Source organism: Salvelinus namaycush, chromosome 10 (genome assembly GCF_016432855.1).
Source record: "Salvelinus namaycush isolate Seneca chromosome 10, SaNama_1.0, whole genome shotgun sequence".
Lineage (NCBI taxonomy): Eukaryota > Metazoa > Chordata > Actinopteri > Salmoniformes > Salmonidae > Salvelinus > Salvelinus namaycush.
This window is the reverse complement of record NC_052316.1, coordinates 44,574,063-44,597,744: the sequence shown is the minus strand read 5'-3', so window position 1 is coordinate 44,597,744 and position 23,682 is coordinate 44,574,063. Positions and strand designations below refer to the sequence as shown.

The following is a 23,682-nucleotide window of genomic DNA, read 5'->3' as shown; positions in this document are numbered from 1 at the left end:
CCAATATCTGTCTTCCATTACAGTCGGGTCTGTTGTTGGACTCCAGAGTGGGTTCTGGGGTGGGCCAGTCTTACTGGTTTATCATACTGGGCTGGGCGCCAGGCCTGGCACATTAAGGACAAATGAAGAAGAACAGCCTGAATGATGTTTGTCTCTTACTGCTCGTACAGGATGTCTCATGATCACATCAACCACAGCCAGGGAACTTTTTGTTGTGATTAGTCAAGGAGGGAGGGAGGGAGTGAGAGTGAGCAGAAGGGTTGATGTGGTGGTTTGGGATGTGGTGGTTTAGGATGTTGGATGCCACAAACTCTGCCGTGACTTCCTACTGCTTATGTATTATATTTGTTTTGAGGATTATTTTTATTTTTTGCATATTTTTACCAAGACATTTTATTCTTGATGCTTTTATAGATGATGAGCATGTATGACATATTGGAGCTGTGGAGAAAGTCCCTGAATCAGGAGAGGTCTTGACAATTGCCCTTCTGAAGGCCTCTCTCTCATCACGTCCAAGATGGTGGTAGCACCAGAAGAACTAACCATGTCTAGATGTCTCCTGCCCTAGTGGGAAAACAAACCACTGTAATTCATATCATCAGGTTTCAAAGACATTTTGCCTTCTCCGACAACAATGGATGCATCTGATTTGTCATCCAGCGAAGTCTCTCTGTCTCTCTCTGTCTCTCTCTCTGTCTCTCTCGCTCTCTCTGGTGAAGTTAGGAGGCCTGGTTCCTGTGGCCCTAAAGGCACCCGAGTGACTTCTCCCCCTAAATAGGGAGTGTGTGTTGTGCCCATGCACCCCCAAGCCTAGCCAATCAGCTACAGGTCTATAGTTAGACGGCCCATCAACAGCTGCCCCCACTCTCCTTCCCCCTCTCTCCTCTCCCAAACCACCAGTTGTCCCCACTAGTAGCAAGAGGAGTCACCCATAGTGCTTTGCAACAGCTGAGGGGGAGCTGGATCAACTTTCCACTCGACCAATGATATTTCTGGATCTCATTACTAATATCAGCACAATATTGACCTTGACACACAAACAACTCTTGATGCCCAACAAAATGCTTTCCCTCCCAGTGGTTTGTTTCAAACTTTGGCAAACTTGGTTTGCGATGTAGAAGTCTAACGGGCGCCATGTTTGCGCCAAAGCTCCCTCCAAGAAGACAAAACTACCCCCCCCAAAAAAAGATTTCATTATGGAAGGTTTGGTGCTAACATGGAGGATTTAGTGTTAACCTTCTCTGAGTGTGGTCGGTCGGTGCTTGTCCCTGCTAGCGCTAACATGCCCCAGGAACTATGGCAGTCCAGTCTCTTCCTGTGCCAAACCCGCTAGCTATATACTCTCCTACTGGCAGAGCTGCTGTGGCAGGCAGGCCTTACGAATGGGAAGGCCTGTTATTAACAAGTCACAATCCACTTCCTCCCTCCCTTTCCTAGCCCCTCCCCAACCTCTGTGATTGAATTGAATAGTTCTGATTCCAACATTTTCCAGCTGCTGCCCAGTGCAACGTCCCACAACAAACCCAGAGAACTCTGAATCAGAGCCCCTTTGACATTTTGTCATGTTTGAGCTCGTTGGGATTCAAGAAAGCCTCCAACTGATGGAAGGTTATCCATCAAAGGAAGGGAATTCTAGGATTTCCTGTTAGTTAGTCAGTCTTAAGGACCATGTTAGACTGAGACAGAGAGACTACTAGTTCTGCTCTCACAGAGCCCTATTCCCCTACAGTCAGTGTGGGGGTTTCCATTGTGTGCATGGAGGGGCCATTCCCCTTGTAACCAGAGCTCTGGAGCCTGGCCTGAATGGGGAAACCCGATCTGCTGCTTCATGCCGGCCTCTGATTTAAGATTACTGGGAGAGACCCGCGATGGAATGGGAATGCTGTTCATTCCAACGCAGCCCTGTCACTCTCTGGTGTGGTCAGTGAAGGGTTAATCCTGATTCAGACCGTCTGTAATTACGTAGAGGAAATGCTGTTTAAACATAATGTGTGTGTTTCCAACCATTCGCCTTCCTAAACTCTGCACCAGTAGTATAGTCTCTACGGCAGGGCAGTTCTTGCACCATTTGTATGTTCATCTCTGTTCTTCTCTGGCGTTGGATCGCAGAAAGCAGCAGAATGTCTCTGGGTTTATCAGCGAATAACATCAAAATCAGACCAAACACTGTGGGTCACCACACGAAACAATCCTCAGCATTCAGCTATAGGCCTATCATGTAGACTGCTACCCCAACTCTATATTTTACTATAACTATTTCCCCCAGACAAACTGTCTAATCAAATTTAAATGTTATTGGTCACATACACGTGGTTAGCAGATGTTATTGGTCACATACACGTGGTTAGCAGATGTTATTGGTCACATACACGTGGTTAGCAGATGTTATTGGTCACATACACGTGGTTAGCAGATGTTATTGGTCACATACACGTGGTTAGCAGATGTTATTGGTCACATACACGTGGTTAGCAGATGTTATTGGTCACATACACGTGTTTAGCAGATGTTATTGGTCACATACACGTGTTTAGCAGATGTTATTGGTCACATACACGTGTTTAGCAGATGTTATTGCGAGTGTAATGAAATTGCTCGTGCTTCTAGTTCCGACAGTGCAGCAATATTTAACAATTAATATCTAACAATTTCACAACAAATACCGACTACGCATAAATCTAAGTAAAGGAATGGAATTAAGAATACATAAATATATGGATGAGCGATGTCAGAGTGGCATAGAGTAAAACACAGTAGGTAGTATACAATACAGTATATACATATGAGAAGATATGTAAACATTATTAAAGTAACATTATTAAAAATGACTAGTGTTCCATTTATTAAAGTGACCAAGGATTTCAAGTCATTATCACTAACCATGTTTCCATCCACACTTTTTATGCATGTAAAGTCATACCCGTATTAAAAAAAATATATATATATATATATATAATAATCACGACAGCTGTGATGGAAGTGGGACGTTTCGGTACAATTTTATAAATGCAAACAAATAATTAGTTTGTTCGACATGGTGGGATCTTGAAATGGCGGTGGAAACTCCTTTTTATGCACAAATATTGCTATAATAACCATCATATTGAAGTAGACTTGGAGTCACACGATGACACGGTGTGTGGTCCTCCCACTACGTCTTCGGGGAAACCATGCGGTTTAAATTAGTCTACAGATGAAATAAGTGATGAACTTCACCGGGTGGTGAGCGTGCCAGGATGAGCTTGATGCTCCTTTACAATAGATATCGAGGGACTTATTCTGGTGACGTGATGATCGATGCTTGACTGCCGTTTTTGGACCAAAACATTCTCTCTCTTAACCATAATAGTCTCATCGGTAGACTAGCCTATCCACACAGTATCTGCGAGCTGATATATGCCACGTGCTAAGATCAGAGTAGTCACATTTGGCTATTTAACCCAGCAGTTTTTGACGACTACTATCGGTAGAGCTAGAACACGTTGAACATTCATCTTGTATTCTGGACATGAAAATGTAACTGACCATTTGTTGTTGTTGTTGTTGTTGTGCACTACGTCAACTAGTGATTTTTGTATCTGCAACAAGTCTGTTTGGTGGAAACACCACTGGTGAGAAAATCTCAAATGTTTTCTTTATGCTTTATTTTTTGTTGTTGTTGAATATTCACATAAATCTGTTGCCAATTGGATGAAAACCAAGCTATTGTCTTCAACGAGACACCATAGTGGTCTCTTATCAGAACCCCTGGCTGCATCTGAAGTCTGCTATTGTCTTCAACGAGACACCATAGTGGTCTCTTATCAGAACCCCTGGCTGCATCTGAAGTCTGCTATTGTCTTCAACGAGACACCATAGTGGTCTCTTATCAGAACCCCTGGCTGCATCTGAAGTCTGCTATTCAACGAGACACCATAGTGGTCTCTTATCAGAACCCCTGGCTGCATCTGAAGTCTGCTATTGACCTCATGAATGTGTACATGTGACTCATCCGGTCGCTGTGGATACTATCTTTCGACTGGAAGCCTGTGGAGTGTGCAGAGGAACGGGGTGACATGGGACAACTTGGGAAGGTTGAACACCAGGCGGTCTGTTCACAAAACAATGTCCATACAGGCTACAACACTTTGGGTCAAGCTTTTGTAGGCCAACGTTCCTTGCTAGCTTAAAGCTGAAGCCAACATCAACTCACTACCCCTAGGACTTTGTCTGTGATATGTAAACCGTCATGAAAAATGGGATCATTTCAAAGCTGATTCCGACCAAAACTTTGTCGGTCTTTCTCTGATGTCTCTCCCAAAGATGATCTATTGCCTCAGCAAACTGACTCTCTGTGAATAGGGCTCCGATTTTTAAAAAATAAGCCTTGTAACTCAATGCATGCACAGTCCTATTGGATATGCATTCACCTGTGTTGTGAATAGGCCTAGTAACTCAATGCATGCACACAGTCCTATTGGATATGCATTCACCTGTGTTGTGAATAGGCCTAGTAACTCAATGCATGCACACAGTCCTATTGGATATGCATTCACCTGTGTTGTGAATAGGCCTAGTAACCCAATGCATGCACACAGTCCTATTGGATATGCATTCACCTGTGTTGTGAATAGGCCTAGTAACTCAATGCATGCACACAGTCCTATTGGATATGCATTCACCTGTGTTGTGAATAGGCCTAGTAACTCAATGCATGCACACAGTCCTATTGGATATGCATTCACCTGTGTTGTGAATAGGCCTAGTAACTCAATGCATGCACACAGTCCTATTGGATATGCATTCACCTGTGTTGTGAATAGGCCTAGTAACTCAATGCATGCACACAGTCCTATTGGATATGCATTCACCTGTATTGTGAATAGGCCTAGTAACTCAATGCATGCACACAGTCCTATTGGATATGCATTCACCTGTATTGTGAATAGGCCGTGGCTACATCTTGATTTACCCAGTTTATCAACAGACTACAGATTTACTATTCAAACAAATTATTACTATTATGCGGTTAGAAACATTGTATAATTGAATGTTTGATTGTATAATTGATTCATTAATGAATACATTAAAAAACAAAAATTACTAATGTAATGAATGATATTGAAATCAAAAGATCAAGTGCCATTCTGTGACTTTGGCTGATACGCCTTATTTAGCCCTGGTATCATTTTGGTGTTGTTTTGGTAGATTATTGTGTAATGAAATTGTGAAAATGTAATGATATTGAACTCAAAAGATGCCTAAGGAATGAACAGAACAGTTGCTCAGTTCGTCTGGATCAAGGACCTCTCTGTGACTTTGGCTAAATACGCCTTCTGTTTGGCCGTGGTATTGTTTTGCTATCGAGTATCATGATGGTATTGAGTATTGTGATACTAAAACTGGTCAAAATGATGTTACACTAGATGGGATGGAGCAGCCGGACATCATTAGTCACATGAGAGAGAGAGCGAGAGAGAGAGAGAGATCAAGGCGTAGGGTAGTTCTGGGTGATTGGGACCAGTGGACTCAATAGGCTGAGTGAATAAGGAGAGGATGTTGTCTTTTCAAAGTGGTTGACAAAGTCGTCCACGGAGAGGGAGGGGGGGAGGAAGTGAAGGATTAAGGAGGGAGGAGGTGGTAGTAAAGAGTGATTTAGAAATGGGCTTTAGCAGCGGATGCAGAGGAAATGAATGGGAAGGATAGTCACCATCTTAGTAGTGTGTTGTAATGTGCCTCTGTAGATCAGACCATCAGTGGACTGTGTACACACAAGGTTCTGAACGTCTGGGGAGCGCTGATGTAAACATGTAGAGGGGGGAGAGGGGGGGGGGGGGGGGGGGGGGGGGGGTAGAGAGAGATAAAGCAGCTTATCCAAGAGACTGTTTATGCTGAAGTCCTGTGACCTTTTATGAGTTGTGATGGAGACTGTGTGTCAGGGTTTCCGTAAAGGAAAATGTGATGCTGGACATTTTTTGACTGGCAGGGTATAAATTTACAGGACATTTTGAGAAAAGTGCCGGACCCGTATGCATTGGGTGCATAACCTGATTAGGGCGTCCGTCCACGGTGCTCACAATGTGTACTCCATGTGTAACTCTGTGTTGTTGTCTGTTCACACTGCTATGCTTTATCTTGGCCAGGTCGCAGTTGGAAATGAGAACTTGTTCTCAACTAGCCTACCTGGTTAAATAAAGGTGAAATAAAAAAAGATTAAATGACAAATCACATTTCTAGATGATGGTAATTCATCTTAACAGAACAACGAGTGTGGTGTCCTTATCAAATTCCGACGCGCACTTTAAAGATGTCCGAAAAGCTGTCCACATATATTTTCTTTCAGACAACAAGACGAGTAACGAACAGCAGAATCACTAGCTTACGTCAGTCTACTATACCCCAGTGTAGAAAAGCTTACCTATTCTATTGGTGGGCATTTTTCCAAACAGGTTCTGAGACCGTTTTGGGATGGTACATCCCACATTCATCCAACTGGTAAGCCTAGGCTACATAAAACATTAAAAAGGCAATGAGTCTGATGCAGCGGATGAGAACATTTTAGCTTAAAACGTTGATCAAGTATTTGATTTCACATTTTAAGCACAGCAATGCGCACAAGGTGGTGGACTACATGTGACTGTTTAGTTCATAATGCAATTAGTGGGGAAACACTTTTCAAAAGTGCATCGTTCATGTCAACGGTTTGTCTGTTTAGAAACAGAGGAGATTCAAAGATGCAACAACTAGGATGGGTTGCAAATATGACTAGGATTGTGCCTTTGACTACTGGACAATGGGGGGGAAAAAAGTTGATTTTGAAAACCAATAGAATATGAGAGAAATAGGCTTCTGGTTTCAATGGAGAGATGGCATATAGAAATCTAAATTAATCGCCTCCATGGATATGGTCAGATTTTTGCCTCGGCTACTTTGAAGCAAGGTAAGACGTGCTTCATATGTAGTAAAATGTTCAGGTTTCAAACAATTTCAGTATATTTTAAAGAAAAATAAATAAAATGCTTCATTATCACAGACAATTGGCCAGCGGACAATTTTATTTATCGGCTTTTCTAAAAATATATATATATTGGCCCAAAAAATTGCTGTTACCTGCTAACGGAAACCCTGGTGTGTGTGCTGAGTGAGCCACTGAGGGTGACTGTTGTTTCAGCCTGCAGGCCGTCCTGTTCCATTGCTTCAGCCATTGTTCCCGTTTCCTCTAAACAATGTGCTGCTCTTTCCCAAACACCACCACGTGAAGCCCGTCAGGGCTACCCAGCACCTCAGGCCTTCAGGCCCCTGCTCATGTGTTTTCCTCGGTCCATGGAAACACACCGTCTGATTCTGACACTGTGCCATCCTGGTCATGGCCTTAACCCAGGGTCTTCAGTTTCAACTTGGCAAGAGGACAGGATCAGCTGCTTTCTCACTTTGAAAGGAAAAGAGAGCTGATCCACTGCTGTTTTAGAGGTGAGGAGATATTCTCACGAAGGGCCCGAGGACAGTCATCCCCCTCCCTACAGCTGCAGGACAGCTGCCCCACCAACAGCCTGAGGCCCTGTTGTGCTCTGACGTCCACAGGCAACCCCCACCCCAGGCACAGTTCTAGGATTTGCTTACCCTCTCCAACTTATTAAAGGAAAACACAAAATGACCTGCGATCAGTGTCTGGGCGCTACTTCCTCCAACTCTCCCACAGGCCTTTCGTACATCTGAGGAGCGACACTCTGCCGCCTTGCGTCTTAACAACATTAGTCAGCCTTTCTTCTGACGTCTCACGCACACACACACGGGCTCGCTCGCTCTCTCTCTCGCGCTCGCTCTCTCTCTCGCGCTCGCTCTCTCTCTCGCGCTCGCTCTCTCTCTCGCGCTCGCTCTCTCTCTCACGCTCACACACTCAGAGACTAGTGGTTTCTTGGAACTTGAAGCTGCAGGCCACAACAATAATTTAAAGCCTTCCTTTCAGTTGACCCAGATTAGGGCCTGGTACTACTACCATGTTCAGTGTTTAGCCTCTGTCTCATCTGTATTCAGCTGGAGTGGCTGAGGTTTATTATTCACTTTTTGGGAGTATAAGTCTGTGGGTGTTTTCTTCATTAGCAAAGGCTTTTGACCACTGTTTTGTTGTTGAGTAACCACAGTCGTACTGACTCAACACTGCATCTCCAGTCTGTCCTGTTGCACTAAAGCACTGTCCTGGAATCTACATCTCAGCTCTGTGCTTTTCTTTTTTTTGAGCCCGGTGGCGTCTGGTGACTAACCCCACAGTGGAGTCTTCCTGCCTGGGTTAGAGCACAGAGTAACAGGATGTGGGTTTTACCTTCCCAGAGTGCATCTGTGAGTCACAACATGGTGTGGGAAAGGAGCCCTTTGTGCCCTCACACCCTGACTCAATCTGGAGGCGCGTGCCCCGCGCTGTGCCCCGCGCTGTGCCCCGCGCTGTGCCCCGCGCTGTGCCCCTCGCTGTGCCCCGCGCTGTGCCACTCGCTGTGCCCCGCGCTGTGCCCCGCGCTGTGCCACTCGCTGTGCCCCGCGCTGTGCCACTCGCTGTGCCACTCGCTGTGCCCTGCGCTGTGCCACTCGCTGTGCCACTCGCTGTGCCCCGCGCTGTGCCCCGCGCTGTGCCCCGCGCTGTGCCACTCGCTGTGCCACTCGCTGTGCCCCGCGCTGTGCCCCGCGCTGTGCCCCGCGCTGTGCCCCGCGCTGTGCCACTCGCTGTGCCCCGCGCTGTGCCCCGCGCTGTGCCACTCGCTGTGCCCCGCGCTGTGCCACTCGCTGTGCCACTCGCTGTGCCCCGCGCTGTGCCACTCGCTGTGCCCCGCGCTGTGCCACTCGCTGTGCCACTCGCTGTGCCCCGCGCTGTGCCCCGCGCTGTGCCCCGCGCTGTGCCACTCGCTGTGCCACTCGCTGTGCCCCGCGCTGTGCCACTCGCTGTGCCCCGCGCTGTGCCACTCGCTGTGCCCCGCGCTGTGCCACTCGCTGTGCCCCGCGCTGTGCCACTCGCTGTGCCCCGCGCTGTGCCACTCGCTGTGCCACTCGCTGTGCCATTCGCTGTGCCCCGCGCTGTGCCACTCGCTGTGCCCCGCGCTGTGCCACTCGCTGTGCCCCGCGCTGTGCCACTCGCTGTGCCACTCGCTGTGCCACTCGCTGTGCCACTCGCTGTGCCCCGCGCTGTGCCACTCGCTGTGCCCCGCGCTGTGCCACTCGCTGTGCCCCGCGCTGTGCCACTCGCTGTGCCACTCGCTGTGCCCCGCGCTGTGCCACTCGCTGTGCCATTCGCTGTGCCCCGCGCTGTGCCACTCGCTATGCCCCGCGCTGTGCCACTCGCTATGCCCTGCGCTGTGCCACTCGCTGTGCCCCGCGCTGTGCCACTCGCTGTGCCCCGCGCTGTGCCACTCGCTGTGCCACTCGCTGTGCCACTCGCTGTGCCACTCGCTGACTGTCTAGTGCCCATTTTTAAATGTTTTTGTTGTTATTCTCTTCATTGTATCTAAGTACACTGCAATTCAGATTCACATGTAAAATGCCTACGTTTATTTGTGGGGCATGTATGGCTGTATATGTAAGGATAGGGATAAAGGGATAATCAACCAGAGGGTATGGAAAATAATGACAACAACTTCCCTCGGAGTTGCATTATTTTCCAGAGAGTAGAGCCACGAGCTGATTATCCCTTTTTATAATTTAACACATTTGCCGCTAGAAATGTGTTCAACATCTACTGAAGTAGCAGTTTACCAAAGATGTTTATTACTATACCAAGATAGACCACAGCTTGTCGTTTCCAATGAAAAACTCCCTAGAAAGGCCAAAACCTAGGAAGAAACCTAGAGAGGAACCAGGCTATGAGGGGTGGCCAGTCCTCTTCTGGCTGTGCCGGGTGGAGATTATAACAGAACATGGCCAAGCAGCCGTATTTAGCACTAACTGAAGTTTATTTAGTGCTTTATCCGGGTAGCCGGAAAGTAGAGCATTGCAGTAGTCTAACCTAGAAGTAACAAACGCATGGATTAATTGTTCTGCATCATTTTTGAACAGAAAGTTTCTGATTTTTGCAATGTTACGTAGATAGAAAAAAGCTGTCCTTGAAACAGTCTTGATATGTTCGTCAAAAGAGAGATCGGGGTCCAGAGTAACGCCGAGGTCCTTCACAGTTGTATTTGAGACGACTTTACAACCATCAAGATTAATTGTCAGATTCAACAGAAGATCTCTTTGTTTCTTGGGACCTAGAACAAGCATCTCTGTTTTTTCCGAGTTTAAAAGTAGAAAGTTTGCAGCCATATCCTATTGGCAGGTTCTAGTATACATCTGCATATTTCCGTTAGGGAACGCCTACTCTGTGAAGTGCGCGTGTGCAATAGCTCAAATCACCTTTGCACTCCTTCTAAACAACACAATTCAAAAAAAAAAAAAAAAAACTTTTGCAAAGGGTAAAGTCTACATAACTTAGTCCTCTCTGTTCGTAACACATTTTAGCTTTGGGAATAGAACACTGTATTGAGATCAAATGTTTAATCGATGAGAACATTTGCAGAATGTCGGCCAAAATCCATCTCGTTCCATCTTCTCCTACTGCCTGCCAGTGGGCTTCCTCTCACTACCATATTTGGTAGCGCCAACCGGATGCTTCACATTTACACATCCAGTGAAATATCTGTCTCATTGTTCTGTCTGTGAGTTAACTACATAGCTACAGTAGTTGCCCTGGTAACCAAACAGACTTGCAAGTTTAGCTAACCAAACCATCAGTCCTAGCTTGCTATTATGAAAATCGAATTCAACAATGCCAATAATGTTTTCAATTCGACTTGTGCTTTCAAAAGCAGCTCAGACATAGAACATGTAAGAATTAACTATAGCCGTTGGATTCTACCGTGCAAATATACCACGCATTATATGGAAATGATGGGCGCCCTTCAAGCCAATCAGAAACGAGTATTCAACAATGCCATGATATAAAACTGTGTAACGAACAATACTATGACGAGGTATCAGGGCAGTATCCCTGCTGTGGGATAGGAGTTGTGCCCCCCCCCCCCCCCCCCCCCCCCCCCCCAGTGTGCCTCATGCATAGTGTGGGAATCCCTTTGTGTGTGTGTGTTAGAGGGAGAGAAAGAGAATCCCTTTGTGCCCTACCCTCACCCTCTGACTCACTGTAGGCCGTGTGCTCCGCACCCCTCCGCTCCCTTCCACACCGCCGAGACTCCTTCCTGGACTTTGTATTGTAAACAAACTAGTTTCCCATCCCACGCACTGAGCTGGCAGCAGCCTTGATGGATACATAGATACAACTGTATTACCCCTTTAAGGGAACTGGTTGGTCTTGAACATTGAGCACGGTTACATGCACACAATAATGAGATTATTGTGGATAGTCAGGTTACACATATAAATAGTTTGTTTTAAAAACGTTGACATGCTTTGCAAGAAGAACGATGTCCCTAATAATCCGGTTTACATGGGACACATCTGGAATCAGGCTACCTGATCCAGTTTACATGGGACACATCTGGAATCAGGCTACTGGTGGGACTTTTGATAAATGTAGAAAATCCCCAATCAAATCAGAGTTCAGATGTGTATTAGTTTATGAAAACTATTTATAAGATGTGTACTTTCAGTTATTTTTTTATTTTTAGAGGGAAGCTTTAGAGGGAAGCTTGCACTACCCCGTGCTGCCACATGTACAGAGTAAATACACAATAGGAATGGCAATTTCTATTTTTAATTATTTAAAAAAAATATTTTGAAAGAAGTTTACATGTCCTAATAATTTGAAATATTTCTCAGAAACCAGTTTTTAATTGACCTTTGCTTACTTCGTTTATGACCTTTTTACGCCGATTTTTAAGATAAGCAGAGTAAAGTGTTTACATGACTAATGCCGTACTCGGCCTTCTGCCATGATCAGTTTTAATATTGAATTATTAGTGTGCATGTAAACGTATTCATTAAGATAAAAGCCTAGCTATGATACAAAAAACACATTTACACCAGAAACATGTTGCCAACCTTCTAGAGCTGTTTGGGGGGCAAGTCTCTAACTGATTTTAAAGGTTGTACCCCTGTTAGAGGCTCTAGTTGTACCCCTGTTAGAGGCTCTAGTGGTACCCTTTTTTTAAAGGCTCTAGTGGTACCCTTTTTTTAAAGGCTCTAGTGGTACCCTTTTTTTAAAGGCTCTAGTGGTACCCTTTTTTTAAAGGCTCTAGTGGTACCCTTTTTTTAAAGGCTCTAGTTGCACCCTTTTTTTAAAGGCTCTAGTTGTACTCTCTTAGCATGGTATTCCAACTGAAACTTCTCAAGTTACTTATTTCCTATGACTTTAGCTGATGAGATATTACACAAATACATCATTCATATGAACCTGCTGCAGCCTCTCCTTTAGTATAATATAATAATCAGAGTGATGGTAGTAACTAGGGCTGGGGATTGCCAAGGGACCTCACCATACGATGTTATCGTGATGCTTAGGCGCCGATACGCTACGTATTTGTGATTCTCAGAATTTTCTATATGTATTGTGATTCAATACTTCTATTTTATTGCCATTTTGATGTTCCAAACATATTGCTCATCCGTAATGTCTGCCGCAGAGAGACGAGAGCAACGAGGAAATGAGTTTTGATCCGTCATGGAAATAAATGTTGATAGCTAGAACTATCTAGAAAAATCAATACTGGAGTTAAAATATCAATGGGAGAGAGCGCTCTCTGATCTGTAGTAACTTGGTTTTGTTTTTCCCCTGATGTGATCTCTCTCTCTCTCTCTCTCTCTCTCTCTATCTATCTATCTATCTATCTATCTATCTATCTATCTATCTATCTATCTATCTATCTATCTATCTATCTATCTATCTATCTATCTAGTCACGTGGAGAAGATCACCACTTGGCACGACCCTCGGAAGACCATGACGACAGCCATGAACCAGATGAGTCTCCACGCCCCCCCACCCTCTGCCAGCCCACAGCAACGCAACATGGCCCTGTCCCAGCCCAACCTTGGTGAGTCACGCAAGTTCTCTGTCTCTTTCTCTGTCTCTTTTTTTCTGTGTCTCTCTCTGTGTCTCTCTCTCTCTCTCTCTCTCTCTCTCTCTGTGTCTCTCTCTCTCTCTGTGTCTCTCTCTCTCTCTTCCTCTCGCTCTCTCACACATAACTACCTAACAACTGTGAGTATCCTGTCCTAACCACTCCTGACACGTCAGTGTTTACACATCGCCACAGTCCTTGACTATTATCACTCACACCAATGATATCTTTCAGCCTGGGGACTACCACAATAACACACACACACACAGTCCTTACCAGCTACCATGATAACGCCAAAGCCTGGTTGAGTGTGTGTGAACCAACCAGAAGCCTGTTGCCAGAGAGATGCATGTTGTTGTGTTGAAGGTGGAGAGATAAGGAAGCTCTCCTCACCCTTTTATGCTCCACTTAGTCTGACAGAGCCTGACTGCTCCTTCATAACACAGATTCACATTGACAGGTTAATCTAATTCACATTAGCGATAGCGTAGCATTGACTGGGTATTCTCATCCGTGTTAGCCTAGCTAGCACCTATAATAGACCCAGCTAAGCAATCTGACAGCCACCTTGACTCAGCCTGCAGAACATCAACCCTCTGCCACTCCACTGCTGGAAACAGGCCAATGGGCACCGCTCTCTAAAGGGTCAGGCCAATGGGCACCGCTCTCTAAAGGGTCAGGCCAATGGGCACCGCTCTCTAAAGGGTCAGGCCAATGGGCACCGCTCTCTAAAGGGTCAGGCCAATGGGCACCGCTCTCTAAAGGGTCAGGCCAATGGGCACCGCTCTCTAAAGGGTCAGGCCAATGGGCACCGCTCTCTAAAGGGTCAGGCCAATGGGCACCGCTCTCTAAAGGGTCAGGCCAATGGGCACCGCTCTCTAAAGGGTCAGGCCAATGGGCACCGCTCTCTAAAGGGTCAGGCCAATGGGCACCGCTCTCTAAAGGGTCAGGCCAATGGGCACCGCTCTCTAAAGGGTCAGGCCAATGGGCACCGCTCTCTAAAGGGTCAGGCCAATGGGCACCGCTCTCTAAAGGGTCAGGCCAATGGGCACCGCTCTCTAAAGGGTCAGGCCAATGGGCACCGCTCTCTAAAGGGTCAGGCCAATGGGCAACCTAAGGTCAGGCCAATGGGCACCGCTCTCTAAAGGGTCAGGCCAATGGGCACCGCTCTCTAAAGGGTCAGGCCAATGGGCACCGCTCTCTAAAGGGTCAGGCCAATGGGCACCGCTCTCTAAAGCAGGGGTCTCAAACTCAACTCCAGGAAGGCCTCGTGTTTTGTTATTTGTTCTACAGACAACATGCCAGGAAGAACAACTCTTGAGTTGGTATAGTGATTGTGTTGAGAGGTTTGACTGTCTCTGTCTGTTGTACAACTGAATGCAGTAGGTTAACTGCCTTGCTCAGAGGCAGAATGACAGATTTTTACCTTGCCAGCTTAGGGATTTGATCCAGCAATCCTTCCGGTTACTGGCCCAATGCTCCTACCCGCTAGGCTACCTGCCGCCCCACGACTGTGTGTGTGTGTGTGTCTTGTTTGGCCATTTTAGGTGTGTCTACAGCTGGAGAGTGATGGGCGGAGTGGGCAGTGGAGTGGGCAGTGGAGTGGGCAGTGGAGTGGGCAGTGGAGTGGGCAGTGGAGTGGGCAGTGGGGAGGGGAGTGGTAAACAAAGCGAGGGGAGGGGGAGAACATAAAGCGAGGCAACCAAGTGAAAGACTTGGGAATTTAGGACAGTGGGACAGAGAGGGGGGGTGGCTGGCTGGCTGGGACAGAGAGGGGGGGTGGCTGGCTGGCTGGGACAGAGAGGGGGGGTGGCTGGCTGGGACAGAGAGGGGGGGGTGGCTGGCTGGGACAGAGAGGGGGGGGTGGCTGGCTGGGACAGAGAGGGGGGGGTGGCTGGCTGGGACAGAGAGGGGGGGGTGGCTGGCTGGGACAGAGAGGGGGGGGCTGGCTGGCTGGGACAGAGAGGGGGGGGAGGGTGGCTGGGACAGAGAGGGGAGGGGGGGGGGGGTGGCTGGGACAGAGAAGGGGGAGGGTGGCTGGGACAGAGAGGGGAGGGTGGCTGGCTGGGACAGAAGGGGGAGGGTGGCTGGGACAGAGAGGGGAGGGTGGCTGGCTGGGACAGAGAAGGGGGAGGGTGGCTGGGACACAGAGGGGGGTGGCTGGCTGGGACACAGAGGGGGGTGGCTGGCTGGGACACAGAGGGGGGTGGCTGGCTGGGACAGAGAGGGGAGGGGTGGCTGGCTGGGACAGAGAGGGTGGCTGGCTGGGACAGAGAGGGTAGCTGGCTGGGACAGAGAGGGTAGCTGGCTGGGACAGAGAGGGGTGTCTGTGACACAGAGAGAGGTGTGTGTGTGGCTGGGTGTATGCGTGTCAGTGTGCGTGTATGAATGGAGTCTCTCATCCTGAATAATTGTCTGTACACCGCCCCACTCGACTTGTTCAAACGCCACTGGGATGTTTTTCTCCTGTCTACTCCGTGGCCTTGTGGTTAGTGTCCGCCCTGAGAGTGGTTAGTGTCCGCCCTGAGATTGGAAAGTTAGAAGTTTGATCCCCCGGGCTGAGTCGTACTAAAGACTGTGAAAATGGGACCTGATGCATCTCTGCTTGGCGCTCTGCATTAATGAGAGAGATGGGGGGGTAAGACCCTGCGGTAGACGTCCTGTCCAGGGGGTGTACTGGTACAGCAAGGTGCGTCACGCTACAGAAACAGGAGATAGACTAGTGTCCTGTCCAGGGGGTGTCCTGGTACAGCAAGGTGCATCACGCTACAGAAACAGGAGATAGACTAGTGTCCTGTCCAGGCGGTGTACTGGTACATCAAGGTGCGTCACGCTATAGAAACAGAAGATAGACTAGTGTCCTGTCCAGGGGGTGTACTGGTACATCACGCTATAGAAACAGAAGATAGACTAGTGTCCTGTCCAGGGGGTGTACTGGTACATCACGCTACAGAAACAGAAGATAGACTAGTGTCCTGTCCAGGCGGTGTACTGGTGCATCATGCTACAGAAACAGGAGATAGACTAGTGTCCTGTCCAGGGCGTGTACTGGTACATCACGCTACAGAAACAGAAGATAGACTAGTGTCCTGTCCAGGGGGTGTCCTGGTACAGCAAGGTGCATCACGCTACAGAAACAGGAGATAGACTAGTGTCCTGTCCAGGGCGTGTACTGGTACATCACGCTACAGAAACAGGAGATAGACTAGTGTCCTGTCCAGGGGGTGTACTGGTACATCACGCTACAGAAACAGAAGATAGACTAGTGTCCTGTCCAGGGGGTGTACTGGTACAGCAAGGTGCATCACGCTACAGAAACAGAAGATAGACTAGTGTCCTGTCCAGGGGGTGTACTGGTACAGCAAGGTGCATCACGCTACAGAAACAGAAGATAGACTAGTGTCCTGTCCAGGGGGTGTACTGGTACAGCAAGGTGCGTCACGCTACAGAAACAGAAGATAGACTAGTGTCCTGTCCAGGGGGTGTACTGGTACAGCAAGGTGCGTCACGCTACAGAAACAGAAGATAGACTAGTGTCCTGTCCAGGGGGTGTACTGGTACATCACGCTACAGAAACAGAAGATAGACTAGTGTCCTGTCCAGGGGGTGTACTGGTGCATCACGCTACAGAAACAGGAGATAGACTAGTGTCCTGTCCAGGGGGTGTACTGGTACAGCACGCTACAGAAACAGAAGATAGACTAGTGTCCTGTCCAGGGGGTGTACTGGTACAGCAAGGTGCATCACGCTACAGAAACAGAAGATAAACTAGTGTCCTGTCCAGGGGGTGTACTGGTACATCACGCTACAGAAACAGGAGATAGACTAGTGTCCTGTCCAGGGGGTGTACTGGTACATCACGCTACAGAAACAGAAGATAAACTAGTGTCCTGGTACAGCAAGGTGCATCACGCTACAGAAACAGGAGATAGACTAGTGTCCTGTCCAGGGGGTGTACTGGTACAGCACGCTACAGAAACAGGAGATAGACTAGTGTCCTGTCCAGGGGGTGTACTGGTACAGCAAGGTGCATCACGCTACAGAAACAGGAGATAGACTAGTGTCCTGTCCAGGCGGTGTACTGGTACAGCAAGGTGCGTCACGCTACAGAAACAGAAGATAGACTAGTGTCCTGTCCAGGCGGTGTACTGGTGCATCACGCTACAGAAACAGGAGATAGACTAGTGTCCTGTCCAGGCGGTGTACTGGTGCATCACGCTACAGAAACAGGAGATAGACTAGTGTCCTGTCCAGGGCGTGTACTGGTACCTCACGCTACAGAAACAGAAGATAGACTAGTGTCCTGTCCAGGCGGTGTACTGGTACATCACGCTACAGAAACAGGAGATAGACTAGTGTCCTGTCCAGGGGGTGTACTGGTGCATCATGCTACAGAAACAGGAGATAGACTAGTGTCCTGTCCAGGGGGTGTACTGGTACAGCAAGGTGCGTCACGCTACAGAAACAGAAGATAGACTAGTGTCCTGTCCAGGCGGTGTACTGGTGCATCATGCTACAGAAACAGGAGATAGACTAGTGTCCTGTCCAGGCGGTGTACTGGTGCATCATGCTACAGAAACAGGAGATAGACTAGTGTCCTGTCCAGGCGGTGTACTGGTGCATCACGCTACAGAAACAGGAGATCTGCTCATAGGACCAGGAGCCTTTCTGACTTGGACAAACCAAGGCTCATGCAAAAGTGACTTACCTACTACGCCCTACCCCTACTCTATTGAAGTGATCTCACACACTCACACACTCACACACTCACACACTCACACACACACACACACACACACACACACACACACACACACACACACACACACACACACACACACACACGTGTGTTTCTGTCAATCTTCCATGGAAAGTTTTCACATGATAAAATCGATATTTGCTATGGATGTTGGTGACTGATTCACAGGTGCCAGTGCTGTTCTTTCAATGTCCAACTCGAATTTTCATTCTCTTGCTCTCTTTCCCCACTTAACAACAAACGCTGTAGCTGTTCCTGTAGACTTCCAGTCATTGTGCTAACGCTAGTTAGCATTGGCTCGCGAAACTACCCCCTTGCTAAATTGTAATTATTTCGCCACTATGGCCTATTTATTGCCTTACCTCTCTTATCTTACCTCATTTGCACACACTGTATATAGACTTTTCTATTGTGTTATTGACTGTATGTTTTGTGTAACTTTGTTGTTTGTGTCGCAATGCTTTGCTTTATCTTGGCCACGTCACAGTTGTAAATGAGAACTTGTTCTCAACTGGCCTACCTGGTTAAATAAAGGTGCATTTAAACAAAAAATAACTTCCTTCATACTGGACACCAAGACATACAAATGGTATCCATGAGTTCGTGTGACTCTGGGGAAGTAGATAAATGGCTTCGTTATCTATTTTAAGAGTCTCATTAGATCCTTACCTATCGTTTGCATAGGGATGTTCCAGTGATGTCTCCAAGAGACCCTTAATGTGAAACAGACCTTACCCAGAACCTGGTGACCATGTTCTCAGAATATTCAATATGAAATGTTCTAGAACCGTTTTCATTGGAACGTTGCAAGAATATTCCCGGTGTCCAGTTTTCTGAGGGTTAGGAAAATATTCCATCACGGCACACTAATCTTACACAGAAACTGAAAACTTCTTGCAGCTTTCCCATGAAACGTGTCTAGAACATTCATATATTATACTCTGAGAACATGGCAACCACGTTCTGTGTCATTTTTACATTTTTTATTTAACCTTTATTTAACAAGGCAAGTCCGTATGTTTGGTGTGGCGTCGATGGAATATTGTCCTGAACCTCAGAAAACTGGACACATGAATATTCTTGCAACGTCCCATGAAACTAGAACCCGACCAATATGGGCTTTTTGGGTCCAATACCGGATCCAATTTTTTGGGGGTTGGGGACAAACCTTGATGATTAAAAAAAAATAAAAAAAATAAATAATAATAAATAAAATAATAATATATACATTTAAAAAATCTTTTACCTTTTTGTTGTTGTTTTGATTAGTATATATACATATTTTTTAACATTTTATTTATTTATATATATATATATATATATATATATATATATATATATATATATATATATATTTTAAATTATTATGAAATATGTTAAAATTTTAAACTTTTTTAAAATATATATCTGCAGATATGTACTGTTTTACAGTGGGGGAATTCGTGTCACTTTTCTACACTGAGTTCTCATAAAACATAAAAGAAATATGGTTCCGATGTTGATTTCTTACATTGTGACATCATGAGAATGACCCCAAATGTTCCCATGAGCCTCAGCATTCTCTCCTATTTATTGAATATTGGTTATCGGATGCAGTTGTCGTCCGATAACGATATAACGGTAAAAGGCCAATATATATCTAGAACATTAATATGGGATATTCTGAGAACATGGTAACCACGTTCTTGGTCAATTCTGTTTGACATTAAAGGGTATGTTCTCTTAACTCAAACCCCAAAACACGCTAAATAGGTTCTCAGGAGGTTTTTGCTAACATATATAGAAGGTTCCCATAACTAACGGAAAACTGGACACAAACATCAGAGGAACATTACGGGTAACATTACAAAAATGTTCTCTCTCTCTCCATGGTTTGCCTCCCTCCCCCTCTCTGTACAGTTCTCTGTGTGTTGTACACCCCTTTCCCCTCCTCTCTCCGGCGTTGACAATGCTGGCAGACGCCCCAGTCTTTGTTGAAGAGGAATTCTCTCTGCCTTTCTTGTCCTGATGGATATTTTCCACTGCTTTGTTCTCCTCTTCTCTCCCCTCCCCTTCTCTTTTCCCCTCCCCTCGTCTCCTCTCCTCTTCTCTTTTCCCCTCCCCTCGTCTCCTCTCCTCTTCTCTTTTCCCCTCCCCTCGTCTCCTCTCCTCTTCTCTTTTCCCCTCCCCTCGTCTCCTCTCCCCTTCTCTTTTCCCCTCCCCTCGTCTCCTCTTCTCTTTTCCCCTCCCCTCGTCTCCTCTCCCCTTCTCTTCTCTTTTCCCCTCCCCTCGTCTCCTCTCCCCTTCTCTCCGCTCCCTCAGATGGACATGTTAGCTCTGCTCTGCGGTAGGGTTTGAACAGACAGGTCTATGGTTTCCAGTTAGAGGTCTTGATCCCATACTGTAGATCACTGGTTCCCAACCTTTTTTGGTTAGTGTGCCACCAACTGAGTTTGTTGTATTTATTATGGATCCCCATTAGTTCCTGCCAAGGCAGCAGCTACTCTTCCTGGGGTTTATTATGGGTCCCCATTTAGTTCCTGCCAAGGCAGCAGCTACTCTTCCTGGGGTTTATTATGGGTCCCCATTAGTTCCTGCCAAGGCAGCAGCTACTCTTCCTGGGGTTTATTATGGATCCCCATTTAGTTCCTGCCAAGGCAGCTGCTACTCTTCCTGGGGTTTATTAAGGATCCCCATTAGTTCCTGCCAAGGCAGCAGCTACTCTTCCTGGGGTTTATTATGGGTCCCCATTAGTTCCTGCCAAGGCAGCAGCTACTCTTCCTGGGGTTTATTATGGGTCCCCATTTAGTTCCTGCCAAGTCAGCAGCTACTCTTCCTTGGGTCCAGCTAAATTAAGGTTATACATTTGAAAAACATTTACAATACATTCATAACAGATTTCACAAAATATTAAATGAGTGCCTTCAGGCTCGTACTCTACTACCACATATCTATAACGTGTGTGTAATGCGTATGTTGTGTGTTTGTATGCATGTACCTATGTTTGTGTTGCTTCACAGTCCCCGCTGTTCTATAAGGTTTATTTTTGTTTTACTTTATGAGTTACTTTATGTATAGTATGTAGTACTTTGCACCTCCCCATAGTCTGTTCTGGACTTGGGGACTGTGAAGAAACCTCTAGTGACATGTCTTGTGGGGTTTGCACGTCTCACAAATACAAGTAGTGATGAAGTCAATCTCTCCTCCACTTTGAGCCAAGAGATTGACATGCATATTATTAATATTATCCGTCTGTGTACATCCAAGGGCCAGCCGTGCTGCCCTGTTCTGAGCCAATTGCAATTTTTTGTAGCACCCGACCACACGACTGAACAGTAGTCCAGGTGCGACAAAACTAGGGCCTGTAGGACCTGCCTTGTTGATAGTGTTGTTAAGAAGGCAGAGCATCGCTTTATTATAGACAGACTTCTCCCCATCTTAGCTACTGTTGTATCAATATGTTTTGACCATGACAGTTTACAATCCAGGGTTACTCCAAGCAGTTTAGTCTCCTGAACTTGCTCAATTTCCACATTATTCATTACATGATTTAGTTGAGGTTTAGGGTTTAGTGAACGATTTATCCCAAATACAATCCTTTTAGTTTTGGAAATATTTAGGAGAAACATATTCCTTGCCACCCATTCTGAAACTAACTACAGCTCTTTAAGTGTTGCTGTCATTTCAGTCGCAGTAGTAACTGACGTGTATAGTGTTAAGTCATCCGCATACATAGACACACTGGCTTTACTCAAAGCCAGTGGCATGTTGTTAGTAAAGATTGAAAAAAGTAAGGGGCCTAGACAGCTGCCTTGTGGAATTCCTGATTGTACTTGGATTTTGTTGGAGAGGCTTCCATTAAAGATCACCCTCTAACTCTTTATCCACAATATAGCAGGGGGTGTAAAGCCATAACACATACGTTTTTCCAGCAACAGACTATGATCGATAACATCAAAAGCCGCACTGAAGTCTAACAAAACAGCCCCCACAATCTTTTTATCATACATTTCTCTCAGCCAATCCTCAGTCATTTGTGTAAGTGCTGTGCTTGTTGAATATCCTTCCCTATAAGTGTCGTGAAAGTCTATCAATTTGTTTACTGTAAAAATAGCATTGTATCTTGTCGGCTATTTGAGCCAGTAAAGGTGGCTTTACTTTTCTCAGGTATGGGAACAACTTTTGCTTCACTCCAGGCCTGATGGCACACACTTTCTACAAGGCTTAAATTGAAGATATGGCAATATCATCCACTATTATCCTTCGTCATTTTCCATCCAGGTTGTCAGATCCCGGTGGCTTGTCATTGTTGATAAACAACAATATTTTCCCCCACCTCTTCCACACTTACTTTACGAGAAAAAAATATATATAATGCTTGTCTTTCATAATTTGGTCAGATATACTTGGATGTGTAGCGTCAGCATTTGTTGCTGGCATGTCATGCAAAAGTTCGCACGTCTTGCCAATGAAAACATTATTAAAGTATTTGGCAGTATCAGTGGGTTTTGTGATGAATGAGCCATCTGATTCAAGGAATGATGGAGCGGAGTTATCTTTTTTTGCCCAAAATGTAATTTAAGGTGCTCCAATGCTTTTTACTATCGTTCTTTATGTAAATGTTGTTTTTGTTTCATAGTGTAGTTTCTTTTTATTCGGTTTAGTCACATGATTTCTCAATTTTGCAATACGTTTGCCCAATCGGTTGTACAGCCAGACCTATTTGCGTCATTACACATCACGGACCAACAAATATTCTTTACATCAACAACATAAGGGCTTTAAGGGCTCCCGAGTGGCTCGTTCCTGATTCGTTCCCAGGCTGTATCAAAACCGTCCGTGATCGGGAGTTCCATAGGGTGGCCAGCGTCGTCTGGTTTAGGGGAGGGTTTGGCCGGGGTAGGCCGTCATCATAAAATAAGAATTTGTTCTTAACTGACTTGCCTAGTTAAATAAATACGAATCACTACAAAACATGGGTATTATCTAAGTGAGTTTCAGAGATGGTCAGAATGTGAATGTCAATCTGTTACTAGAAAATTATTGATTTCATGATTCTATTTTTAATACTTTTATGGGATGCTTGAATGTTTTTCTTGCTTTACTGGGAAGTTTAGCAGAGGTAGACATGCTCTGGTTATTTTTATTAGTGCTTGGTGAGCTGCACACAGTGGACTTCCTGCTAGGGCACACCACCTCAGTGCAAACAGTATAATTCTGGTTCCTAGGCATATGATTACTGATTAGATCACGCTGTCTACTCCTTGAGGAGCGTTGCGATTCTTGTTTGTAGAGTTATCATCAATCCTGGCCCTAGAGAGGTGATGGTGTGCAAGGTTTTGTTTCAGACCTGCACTAAAACGCCTGTTTTTGTTGTTGTTTTTTTCAGACATGTACTTCATTGTCAATTAACTTAGAGAGAATGGAAAAGTGTCTGTTCACAACCCAACTCCCAAGACACACTAGTAATCAAGACTGTAGCAACCTGTCTCTCTCCATTACCAAGGCTGACGATGACCACTGTCCCTGTAATTCTACAATAGATTCAGTGGAATTTCCCGTCCCCTTTGCACTGTGTTCTATCTCCCATGGCAACCCATTGAGTGACCTCTGATCCCACTCGGTGTTGACTCGGCAGGTTTAGCTCCAGTCATGATTCCTGCTTATCCTCCACTGTTACTCACGTTGACTCATCAAGACTGGACAGTGGAGAAGCTCTCTATTCCACTTCCACTCTTTGGGTTTGTATTCCTTATCCAGTCACCTGATGGAACAAAAAGGTAAATAAATAGGTCCGTAACTGAGGAACAACTGTTGAAGGTCAGTCAGACCTGTTTCTGTTCCAAATCCCAAAGATTTTAAATCGCCCCAAAACTTGTATTGTCCATTCAAATTGACATTACTGTGAAATGTGGTCGCAGGGAACTGCATCAGT

General features: G+C 46.1%; 1 protein-coding gene across 3 annotated transcripts in view; it reads left to right on the top strand.

Annotated features, from left to right (window-relative positions):
* The window catches only part of wwtr1 (WW domain containing transcription regulator 1), a 63,941-nt gene that overhangs the window by 20,343 nt on the left and 19,916 nt on the right, over nt 1-23,682 (top strand). For all 3 annotated transcript variants that reach the window (XM_039002948.1, XM_039002950.1, XM_039002951.1), the window contains exon 2: nt 12,849-12,985. In XM_039002948.1, coding sequence (XP_038858876.1) covers nt 12,849-12,985 — 137 coding nt within the window. The remainder of the gene's footprint in view (nt 1-12,848; nt 12,986-23,682) is intronic.